The sequence below is a fragment of the Plecotus auritus genome, assembly GCF_963455305.1.
Source record: "Plecotus auritus genome assembly, chromosome: 7".
Lineage (NCBI taxonomy): Eukaryota > Metazoa > Chordata > Mammalia > Chiroptera > Vespertilionidae > Plecotus > Plecotus auritus.
Window position 1 is genome coordinate 125,504,401 of NC_137774.1, and position 12,505 is coordinate 125,516,905.

The 12,505-nt window shown below is 40.8% G+C and overlaps 1 protein-coding gene across 8 annotated transcripts in view; it reads left to right on the top strand.

The window, feature by feature from the left end:
- Positions 1 to 8,948: 8,948 nt before the first annotated feature.
- Positions 8,949 to 12,505, top strand: part of CETN3 (centrin 3) — a gene marked incomplete at its 5' end in the record, with an annotated part of 246,600 nt that continues 243,043 nt past the window's right edge. For 5 of the 8 annotated variants that reach the window (XR_013961302.1, XR_013961303.1, XM_080681934.1 and 2 more), the window contains 2 exons: positions 8,949 to 9,085; positions 10,847 to 10,979. Coding sequence is in view for 5 of the 8 variants with exons in the window: in XM_080681934.1 (XP_080538060.1) it covers positions 9,069 to 9,085; positions 10,847 to 10,979 (150 nt within the window). Of the gene's footprint in view, positions 9,086 to 9,106; positions 9,172 to 10,846; positions 10,980 to 12,505 lie in introns of those variants that run through there. The other 3 variants (XR_013961304.1, XM_080681937.1, XM_080681938.1) reach the window with 2 other exon arrangements.

A 12,505-nucleotide genomic window follows, 5' to 3' on the forward strand; every position in this document is an offset into this window, starting at 1 on the left:
CCGGTTCCCACCCCACCCTCTGCCCTTACCTCCCCACAGCTGTCTTCATCTATAGGTGTACGATTTTTGTCCAGTCTCTTCCCGCACCCCACACCCCTTTCCCCCTGAGAATTGTCAGTCCACTCCCTTTCTATGCCTCTGATTCTATTATATTCACCAGTTTATTCTGTTCATCAGATTTTTTATTCACTTGATTTTTAGATTCACTTGTTGGTAGATACGTATTTGTTGTTCATAATTTTTATCTTTACTTTTTTCTTCTTCCTCTTCTTAAAGAATACCTTTCAGCATTTCATATAATACTGGTTTGGTGGTGATGAACTCCTTTAGCTTTTTCTTGTCTGTGAAGCTATTTATCTGACCTTCAATTCTGAATGATAGCTTTGCTGGGTAGAGTCATCTTGGTTGTAGTTCTTGCTGTTCATCATTTTGAATATTTCTTGCCACTCCCATCTGGCCTGCATAGTTTCTGTTGAGAAATCAGCTGACAATCATATGGGTGCTCCCTTGTAGGTAATTATTTTTCTCTTGCTGCTTTTAATATTCTCTCTTTGTCTTTTGGTCTTGGCATTTTAATTATGATGTGTCTTGGTGTGGTCCTCTTTGGATTCCTTTTGTTTGGGGTTCTGTGGGCTTCCTGGACTTGTAAGTCTATTTCTTTCACCAGGTGGGGGAAGTTTTCGGTCATTATTTCTTCAAATAGGTTTTCAGTATCTTGCTCTCTTTCTTCTTCTGGCACCACCATAATTCTGATGTTGGTACGCTTGAAGTTGTCCCAGAGGCTCCTTACACTATCTTCAAATTTTTGGATTCTTTTTTGGTTGAGTGTTTTTTGCTTCTTTGTATTTCAAATCTTTGACTTGATTCTTGCGGTCCTCTAGTCTGCTGTTAAATCTCTGTATAATATTTTTTATTTCAGTCAGTGTATGCTTAATTTCTAGTTGGTTCTTTTTCATATCCTCGAGGGTCTCACTAAATTTATCAGCCTTTTCTAGAAAATTCTTGAAAAATCTTATCACCGTGGTTTTGAACTCTATATCCAGTTGTTTGCTTTCCTCCATTTCTTTCATTTGTGATATGTTTCTTTGTCTTTGCATTTTGGCTGCTTCCCTGAGTTGATAGAGTGGCTTTGTGTGGTGGGTGTTCTATAGGGCCCAGTGGCTCAGCCTCCCCAGTTACCTGAGGTGGACACTTTTGGTGCACCCCTTTTTGGGCTGTGTGCACAGCCTTGTTGTAGTTAAGCCTTGATTGTTGTTGGTATCACTGGGAGGAATTGACCTCCAGGCCTACTGGCTGTGAGGATCAGCTGTGTCTACACTGAGAGAACTTCTGTGCTGGAGACACCCTTATGAGACAAAACTTGCAAAAGCCTCTGTGCTCAGCTTGGATGGGGAAGAGTCTCAGGGCAGAGCAGACAGCATTGGTTTCCCATCAGTCCTGCTCTAATAGGCCCCTGTGTCTCAGTGTCCCGTGGTAATCGCTGGAGGCACCTCTGAGAGAAAGCCGCCCTCGAGTTCCGCCCGCTTCCAGACAGTCCAGTTTCTCCCCAAATGAGCCTGGGTCCCCAGAGTCTCACCTGGAACTGGAGTTCAGTGCAGTTGGGAGCTTTTGTCTCCCTCCCGCTTGAGAAAACCAGCCGCGTACTCAGTTGCCTGCCCTCTCCATGTGTGCGCCTCGGTACCTCTGCCTTCCACAGTTCCTCTGAGTCTCAGTGTGCTTTTCTCTTTACTGACAATCCAGTGTCACCCTGTATTAGTCTGGGTCCCCAGAGTCTCGCCCGGAACTGGAGTTCAGCGCAGTCAGGAGTTTTTGTCTCCCTCCCACTTGAGGAAACCAGATATGCACTCAGTTGCCAGTCCTCTCTGCGCGCGTCTCAGTACCTCTGCCTCCTGCAGCTCCTCTGAGTCTCAATGTGCTTTTTTCTTTCCTTCTAGTTGTAGAATTTTCACTCAGCCAGCCTTCCTGTGGTTCTGGATGATGTCCGTTTTGTCTTTTAGTTGTAGTTTTGAAATTGTTGTGCGAGGCAGCAGTTTAGGTGTTTACCTATGCCGCCATCTTGGTTTCTTTAAGCCAAAGAGTTTTAATTTCACCCAGAAATAAATGGTGAATCATTGAAGTATCTGAAGTTGTGAAGTAGAGGATTCTCTATCAGAGCTGGATTGACAGAAAAAGCATTCTGATAGTACTTAATGAATGGATGAATGGCAGTCAGGGTGAGACAGGAAAGTGAGGATGGCAGGAAGAGCTGTTAGGAGGTTATAATAATTCAAGCAAAAAAAAAAAGTGAAATTCCTGCTTTAAAGAGTTGAGAAGAGAGAAGGGACAAGTGTTAATGTGATTAAATTGATGGGATGTGGAAAAGGGTAATCAAATTGGTGGGATTGGAGGAAGAAGATGTGAAGGATGACTTCTAGGTTTCTTATTTGAGTGCATTAATCTCATTTCCTTGTTAATAGCATTTCCTCTTTTTAATTGGGAAGACTTTCCCTTTGCCTTCTCAGTGTTTAGTATTTTTCACTTTAATTAGCTATATGATTTGTTAGTGTTAACTATGTTACAGATGTTACTATGATAAACTATAGAAGATGCTGTCAATGCCCTGCCCTTACCTCCTCAGCTCCCTCCAGAGATCACCTGTTGCCTTGGTGGACATTCCTGGGAAAACCCAAAGCTTCCTATTTCAAGCCTGAACCTTCCTGGGTAAGGGCTTTCTCTGGTCCTGGAGTGTGCTTGACCTGTGCCCAAGGTAAGCCAGAGTGTCTGAGAGTCAATCCCCCTGGAGCAACCCCCAACTAATGAGGAATGGAGATAGGGGAAACTACCCTTCCTAGCTTCCTAGCCTTTCATGGAGGATCCCCAGCAGCATCTCCTTCCCTGTCTCATTTCAGGACACCCTCACCACGTTTCCTGGGCTCTTTTCCCAAATAAATTATTTGAACCCTAATCTATGTCTTAGAGTGGGAAATCCAAACTAAGGTACTCAATTCTCACAACAAACAAATGAAGATGGTAGGAACTATTCCTGTCACCATTTTATATATGTGCAAACTGATGCTTGTGGAGGTTAAATAAATTGTTCATATCACTTAGCTGGCAAATGTTAGAGCCTGGATTCAAATCCAATGCTTGTGATCTCAACACAATGCTATATTGCCAGCCTTAAATTCCAAGACGAAAACCAGGCATTGCTGTGAAATAAAAGCCAGAGGCAGTCTGTCAGTCTCTCTTAGGCAACATTGAGACTGACTACTATTTTCAGATTCACTCCTTATTATAACAAAGGCAGAGCCTGAGACTTGCATGCCAGACATGTTTTCTCTCTTTATTTATATTCACTTTAGAGGGTTGAAATGTCATCATGCAGTTTCTTCCACTACTGAGATGGCAGTTACATAGAGTTTAGAAGCTGAGCTGGTCACTTCTGAATGGGGTCAAATGTAATGATATAATGGCAGAAAGTGGTATGCTACATCAACTACTCTTCACCCTTTGTTCTGCTTGTCAGATTCCCCTAGCACTTTCATGGTTTAGTTCTTGGTTAAGAATGTGAAGTGGAAGTGAGTGATGAAGGAAAAGGGCAACTGTTATTTGCGGTCAAGAACCCAACAGCGGTTCATATTTTCTCTTTTTGTCTATAATGTCTATAGTAGCCCACATTAAAGAGAAATATAAAGGAATAACATTAGAAAGAAGATCTAACCTCAATTTCTTCACCAATTAGTGTGACATTAAGCAAATCATCTAACTTCTCAAAATCTTGGATATCATCTATTAAAAGAAGGGTTTCAAGTATAGATGAGACATAAGTTTATTTCTACTTTTAACATTTCTGTGATTCTATTCAATCCTGAATTAGTTCTTTGAATAAAGGAGTCTCACCTGACTGGAATTGAACCAGTGACCTCTTGGTTCATGGGTTGATGCTCAACCACTGAACCACACTGGCCTGGTTCCTTGGCTTTTTAAAAATTTATATTCATAAAGTTTTCCTTTCCTTTAATATTCAGATATTAACTGGTATAAGTCCCAAAATATATATTTTTAGTGTTTCCTTTCTCTTCTAGTTACCAATTCCCACATTTTACTCTTTAGTCAAAATACTTTAAAAATTATTATGATTTTTTTAATAGCCTAATTCCCCCTCCTTTCCTTTTTCTCTTTCTCCTCCCCTCCCCCCCCTCTCTCTCCTCTCTTTCTCTCTTCCTCTTCATATTAAAGCTGTTGCTACAGCAATCACTTAATTAGATGCCCCAATTTTGGAAGGAAAAAGAATAATTGTTCAGGAACATTATGATTTATTAAACTAAAAGAACCATTATTTCCCTCATGCTCTTGATGTTGTCTGCCTATAGTATGTAGGTGGTAGCTAAAAATACCCTATTAATCTTCTCTATAATGTATTCAGTAGAATGTTTAGTGCCTCATTACTGATGAGAATTCATTTTAAAAAAAGCAAAGTCCTTTGTTTCTGACTGTTCTGCTAGGAACTCCATTTGGACATGCTATGAATCTACAAACATGAATATCTTAATAAAACTTGTTTGCTTTAAAAAAATATGAAGACAAATAAAAAGGTTATAAAAAGAAATTTCTTCTTTTTTAGCCAAAATTCACAAAACTGGCTATCAGACCACTGCTGGCTTCTAAACATTCTCATTTGAGGAGGAGATCTGAGATTAATCAATAATTTTTCAGTGTCATGAAATGCTTCACAGGGAAATTTTCAATCCATCAAAGTAACTCAGAAGGCTAGATGGCTTACTTTAAGTGGAAAGCAGCCTCTTAGTATGGATTTATAGCTTCTACTTCATTTTCATTATATTCTTCAGCATATTTTGGTCTTGAGTCCTTTGCTCTTTCTAGTCAATAGTATTAGAGTCTACTGTGCTCCCTGCTGGAACCTGAAGTGTGGATAATGCTAGGCCTAAATGTGACTAGCTATATATTGCCCTTAGCTCTGGACCCCATGCTTTGGAACCAACTCTGATCCTTCTGTAGCTGTACTCCATAGGAGGTGTGCAATCTCAGGGCCCTAAGGAGATATTACCACCTGAATGGTAGCAGAATATGCTACCTCAAAATATGCCTCTTTGACATAAAAAGTGTTTTGAAATGAAGGCAATTATGAAGCAGTAAATATAGGAAAAGCTCTCTATTTCCCATTGAATTATATTAGTGAATTAATTGACTTTAGGAGTAGGTCTACTCTATTGATTTTCCACAGCCATGTTCTTTTCATTATTGTGATTTACTAATTTTTAAAACCAGAAACCTTTTCTCAGTACTTATTCCTGCTCATCTTCTGTGCACTACTTGAGTTTGCCAAACACATTTTTCATGGGAAAAACAGGCATTGGAGTCAGGCAGATTTGTCTTTAAAATATAGCTCTATCACCACTTGATGGTGATGTAGGATCAAGGAAAAGTGTAAGAAAAAATATGCCAAACTTGGAAATAACACCAAAGGGTAGCTGTAAGTCATTATGGAACACGGCTTAATAGATCTACCCAATGATTATTTAATTCACTAGCAGGCTTACATTTGTTTGATTTGTTATTGATTAGGGCTAAGACTGTATAAAATATTAACTTGTAGATTTTGGCCATATAGATGCAATGTCTGGTGGAGAATTTAACTCCAAAGGCTATAGTTTATTTTGACATATAGGACACTTACCTGTAGGACATTATAACTTAGAAAATTTACTTTGGCTTGCCTTTTGTGACTGGCTATGGATTCTCAGTTTCTCTAATTTTTCTGTGAAACAGCTTTATCATCTTTTTGGTTTCCTCACTAAAGAGTTATATAGATCTTGGAAACACATTCATTCTATATTTGTATAATAGTCATATCTTTAAATTTGAAAACTATACTTTGACAGTAGTAAGGAGTTAAATGTTATTCCAAGAAGTTATATAATTGGTGATGACATAATCTAAGATATCTCTATACATAAGGAGTCTTTTAGAAGAAGATAATAATTTTATTTTGGCATATTAGTTTCTATTAAGATGGAAATCTAGACTTGAACACTGAAAGTAGAGGAGAAGAATTTAGAAATTTTGAAGATGAAAAGGCCTAGGGATAGTATGAAAGTATTAAGGACATAATTAAACACACACACACACACACACACACACACACACACATTTAGGGAATGGATGAAGAAAAGACATTATAGGAAACTAGGAAGGAGTAGTAAAAAGCAGCCATGAGCAGTTTTAAGAAATGAATAGTCAACATGCAGATGTGACTCAGGAGACAACTAGGATGGTAATTGCCAAGATACAATTGAACTTAGCAATTAAGAGTCTTTGGTGACTTAATAAAAGCACTTCCAGTAGAGGGGAGAGAGAGAGAGAGAGAGAGAGAGAGAGAGAGAGAGAGAGAGAGAGAGAGAGAGAGAGCGAGCAAGGGAATAAGAATATCACTGGTGTGAAAAAGAAGACATGGATGGGCTGCCTCCTGAATTCACCCCAACTGGGGCCTGGGATGGAATCTGAAATCTTTAAGTGTATAGGACGATGCTCCTACCAACTGAGCCACACTGGCAAGGGCACCACTTTCTCTTTTTGATATGCTCTCCATTCAGACCCTTGCAAGGCTTGCACAACAGTAATGAGGGCATACTGGTCAGATACCCTTTAAGAGAAACAACTGTGAGGAGCATAGCTAACACCTTCCAGCTGCTATACCTTCAAACCCACTCATGCTAAGGTCACACTTACCTTGGGCTGCACCGAGCTTGGCTATTCCTGCCCAGGACAGGACTTCTCTACAGGAAAATTTCTATTCTGGGGATCCTCCTTGGTCTAAGATTTTCTCACAATTGCATTCCACTCTGAGCTTTTCCTACCCATTCCTCTTTCCTTCCTGCTCTCCCTTCCCAGGTACCAGAACTGGATTGCAATTTGAATACTCTCCTGCCTTCTGCTTGCCACATCTTTATCCTTCATAGATACATTTCTTAGTTTCTTTCACTACCAATCCTATCTTGTCATCTGGACTTCAGAGGACCTGATCTGACACAGCTGGTAATCATTTAATATCTCAGCTCAAAAGTCACTTTCCTGCTCAGCCAGTTTGGTTCAGTGGTTGAGTATCAACCTTTGAACTAGGATATCAGGGTTTGATTCCCAGTCAGGCAGGGCACATGCCTGTGTTGTGGGCTCGATCCCCAGTAGGGGGCTTGTAGGAGGCAGCTGATCAATGATTCATTGATGTTTCTATCTCTCTTTCCCTCTCACTTCCTCTCTGGGTCATGGGATGGACATCTGGACTCCGGGTGGAGGTGTGGGTCATGCAGTGGAGGTCTGGACCGTGGATGCAGGTCTAAGCCCCAATTCAAGACTGGATTCTGGGTTTGAGCTCTGGGCCCAAATGGACATTTGGGCCTTGGCATGAATGTCTGGGACCTGGATGTAGGTCAGAGCCCTGGGTGGAGGTCTGGGCACCCAATACAAGATTGGATTTTGGGTTCGAGGTCAGGGTCTGGGGATGGATTTCTGGGCACTGGCATGAAGGCCTAAGCACCGGATGTAGGTCTGGGTCCTGGGATGGAGGTCTAGACTCCACAGGGAGGTCTGGGCCTCGAATGGAAGTCTAGGACCTTGATAGAGGATTGGATTTTGGGTTTGAGGTCTGGGCCCTGGAATGGATATCTGGGCCTTGTGGTGTCTTTTTTTTTTTTTTAAAGTGGTTTCTTTATCTCCTGGGTCATTGACATCTATCTGGCTATACCATCTTTATGTCCTTTTTAATCTAGTCCATTCCCTTTATTCATGCACTGAGTTATTGAAGAGAATGGACAATTATCTCCTTTAGAATGTGTTACTCTCTGGATTTGTGTGATTGTTTCCTTGCGGTATCTTTTTTTTTAAAAGTGGTTTCTTTATCTCCTACATTTCCTATAAAAGGGAAAGTAGGTACTAATGTTTAATTAAATTCATGTTAAACATTCTTGGTTAAATGGTGTAGGTTGGGTACTTCATATTGAATTACATCAGCAGACACATAATATCTGGGAATACTCTAACTAGCAATGCTAATTTATACCATTAGATTATACTGCTAAAGTTCCATTTTCTCTCTTGGGACCAGAAAGTCGTTTTTGTGGTGCTCTTTGGAAATATGTGAGGATACAGATCCTACCATTATTTAACATAGTTATCTCCAACCCGATGCTTTTAATTCGTGTGCTTGTTTACTTCGCTTAATGTAGTCTTTGCCATACAGAAATGTTTCATTTCATACAGTAAAATCTGTCAATCTTTACCTCTTCTTTTAAGTACATCAGTCCTGTTGGATTAGGGCTCCACCCTTATTGTCTAGTAGGAGAGATAAACAATCAGATATATTAAATACCAAGTGAGCGTCACAAAACTTGGTTTGGTAGTGGAGGTCTGGAAGATGGATGGAGGGCTAGGCCCCGATACATCATGTGTATAAGCAGCTTACAGCACTGGAAAATAAAGGAGACGAGCGAACAAATCCCTTCAAAGGAGGAAGAGGCGGGTTAGGTACAGCTTCCCCAATTGGCTAATAATGCAACCCAGTGATGATCCAAATGTATATACTCCACAGCAACTGCCTCAGAATCACTGGGATAGTTTGTAAGGTGAAACTAAGTTTCGCAGGCTCTTTCCTCAGCTGCCCTCTCCTTCTATCCGGAGGTCAGCCTCCCTTCCCTTCGCCCAGAGCGTGGGTCCGGCCTCCCCACACTCGCCCACAGGCCACGAGCTTCCACCCGCCCAATCGCCATGCAAGGACGCAGATTCCTGCTCCGCAAAGGATTCCGGGAAAACACTTCGGGCCAATGTACCGGCAGAGAGGTTTCTTTGATTGACGCGAAATATGCCCAATGAGAGAAGAGGACTAGAAACGCTTCCGCCACAGTGGCAGGACAGTCGCAATTTCAACCAATCTAGCTCAGAAGTGGCTATCTCGTGGGCGGTCCTGGAGGCCGCTGAGATTGTGGGTGTCTGTTGAGCGGCTGGTGGGAGTCGTGCTACCTTGAGTAGGGGGGTTAAAGTCGTTCTTGAGAGGAACGTCTCTGTCCGAAGAGAAAATGAGTTTAGCTCTGAGGTCGGTAACGAGGCGGCGGCGATGCTCTCCACACCCCGGCAACGGGCCCCGGGGCGGGTGTGGAAGGGAGGCAGTTGGGGGCCGAGGTGAGGAAGGGATGCATTTGGGTCCAGGAAAAGGAACCTCGGCCCACCCTCCGGGCCGGACCCCTGACCCCGGGGGCTCCTGGGTGCCGCAGGTGCCGAGTCCTGTGCATTTCTGCGAAGGTAGTCCTATCTATCAACGCGTTGGGCTTTGAACCGCCAAAAGGATGGGCCGTATTCTTTGCCCGGAGGCTGTGAATTCGCGCGAGGTTTCTTCCGCGTTGTTTCCGCGGGAAATCAGGCCTTGGAGCATCCCTTGATTCAGTTCCTCCTACCCGGTTTCCGGCCCCTACCGCAGCTACGCTGCTCATGACGTACCTACTGTGAATTTTGGAAAGAACACCCCTCCTTGCCTGGGGTCCTGCAGTACCGTATACCTGGAGACCCACATTACCTAAATTTCTTGAGTTTCTTTACCTCCCCTTGAGTTGGACCTCTAATCCTCTGTAGCCCTCTCCCCCAGCCTCATCTAGATATGTTACTTTAAAAATAACCAGATAGTTACACCACTTTTGAAAAGGTGCTGTGTTCTGCTCACGGATAATTGTGGTTCCCTCGGATGGGGTCAGTTTGGTCGGTTCTGGACTTGGCCATTGGGAACCGTGGGAAGAGAATGACCGACCGCGGGGATGGACAGGCTTTAGCGAAGCCTCGTGAACCATCGCAGCTTTATCTGGTCACTTTCTAGCCGTCTCTTACCGCCGCCCCCCACCCCCCCGTCTTTTTTGGGGGTAGATTTTTAGAGAACAAAACTTCAAATGCAAATAGCGTATTCCAGTAAAACCAACTGGGTTTTATATTTTAAGGCTTTATAAAATTTTCTGTTTCAACATTTATACAAGTGTTGAAGTCCCATTTGAAAATTTGGAACACTTGGATCACCATCTCTTAAGAAATGTCTAGCCTTTAAAATAAATTTCCTTAAAGTTTTTCCAGAGTTTGTGAGAAATTAAATCTAAGTTTAAATGTTGAAATTTATAAGACCATTGACTTCACATTATATAGAATTGGCACAAAAAGGTACTTTTTAGGCGTTTAGTAATCGTGATCTGTTTGGACTCAGTATTTTGGCTGATTTGTTAATACCGACCAAAGAAATTATGAAGTGCCAAACTATTGGAAATATGTAATCTAAAAACATTTCTAATGTACAATACAAAGTACTTTGTAAGTTAATTGAAAAATTATGTTTTTTTGGTAGTAATTTTGATAACTTATTTATAAAACACTCAAAAGTAAGTCAGATATATAGTGAGAGTCAATTACGAATTTAATTTTCTTTTAAAAATATTTTATATTGTAGATTGATGTGAATAATAAGTTTGGATACTTTGTTTTTTTTTGTTGGGGTTTCTGACATGAAGTAATGTTTCTTATTCACAGTTCTTGCTTCTTCCACAGTAATATTGGTGGAATAAATACAAAACTAGGTCCTCATTTTTTTTTTTTTTAATAGCCTGTAACATTTTTCAGTTTTGGGAAGTGCAAATTTATAGCAGCTTCAACTCTGCAATAAGTAAGGAAATTTTTTTTTCTCAAAATAGGTCCTTTTAAGAAATTTAGAAAGTTATTCGCTGGCTAAGGTTTATGGTTGCATTTTTGAAATCTTATTTTAATCATCTAGAGGCATTGGAGAATAGGAATTAAGTGGACTAAATAGACTGTTTTCATTTTATAGAAGTGAACTTGTAGACAAAACAAAGAGGAAAAAAAGAAGAGAACTCTCTGAAGAACAGAAACAAGAAATTAAAGATGCTTTTGAACTATTTGACACGGACAAAGATGAAGCAATAGATTATCATGAATTAAAGGTAATGATAGACTTTAAAACAGTATATTTTTTCTGTTAAAATGATTTGCATTTTTGACAGTTGGCTAAAAATACATTTCTAAATAACTATTTTAACTAAACTGGTCTTAGAAATATGAAACCATTTTAAACACTTCACAGTTAAGTGATACAATAAAATTGAATAGTACTTAACATCTTTTTAGAAACTCCTTTTCACCTGGTAAAATGAATAGTATTTTAAATGTAAAAATACATTCCTATGGAGGGGCTTATTTTTCATTTACATGATTAAAACTTTTCAAACTACAGGATTTAAACAGTTCTTACTATATTTTTTGGCCACTCATCCTTTTTTTCAATTGAGGGAATGTTATTTTTCTTTTAATTTTTAAGTTCATAAACACAGTCTCAACTTATTTTATTTTCTCTGGTGCAAACAACATAATTGATGTGTGATACTGACACACTATTAATGGGGGAAAAAGTCAACTTTAAGGTCTGGAATTTATAATGATACAAGGGGAGATTGGTGTTTAAGGCAGTATGGATCTGACACTCAACACAATGAGAAAGGTGGCTTTTTTGCAGCTCTTTGGCTCTTTTTACCACATTTATTTTTTGTTGCTGTTGTTTGTTTTAGTTACCTAGCTTTTATCTGTTTTTCCTTTTTAATGTCTCTTTCATTGTTGCCATTGTTATTATCTTGGTTTGATAATAACAAATCTTATTTCATGTCTGGAATTTTCTAAGTGGTTTCTTCATTTTTAGTTTACCTTGTACATTCATCTTTCTCAAATCCTTTTCCCATATTGTTCAATGCTTATAAACCTTTGGTGGCTCCTTATTATATACTGCATAAAGTTCAGATTCCTTTGATTTTTATTGAATGTTTTCCACACTTTTATTACCACCTATGTTTCTTATTTGCTAACTCCTTTTTCCACCTGAGCGCTTCACATTCAGATAAGGTAAGCTGCTCTGTTCACTGTTCTTAAGCTTATTCTTTATTTTGGTGTCGTAATACCAGTAATCCTTTTCTAAATATCCTTCTGTTCAACTTAATCCATATATCAGGGAACAATTTGAATCCCTCCAAGTTTTAACCAGTAACATGTCTCTCCTTCCTTTGTCTATATACTAGAGGCCCAGTGCACGAAATTCGTGCACTGGGGATGTGTCCCTCAGCCCAGCCTACACCCTCTCCAATCTGGGACCCCTCGAGGGATGTCCCTCTCACAATCTAGGACTGCTGGCTCCCAACTGCTCGCCTGCCTGCCTTCCTGATTGCCCTTAACCACTTCTGCCTGCCAGCCTGATCACCCCCTAACCACTACCCTGCCAGCCTGATTGATGCCTAACTGCTCCCCTGCCAGCCTGTTTGCCCCTAACTGCCCTCCCCTGCAGGCCTGGTCACCCCTAACTGCCCTCCCCTGCAGGCCTGGTTCCCCCCAACTGCTCTTCCCTGCAGGTCTGGTCGCCCCCAACTTCCCTCCTCTGCTGGCCTGGTCACCCCTAACTGCCCTCCCCTGCAGGCTTGATCACCCC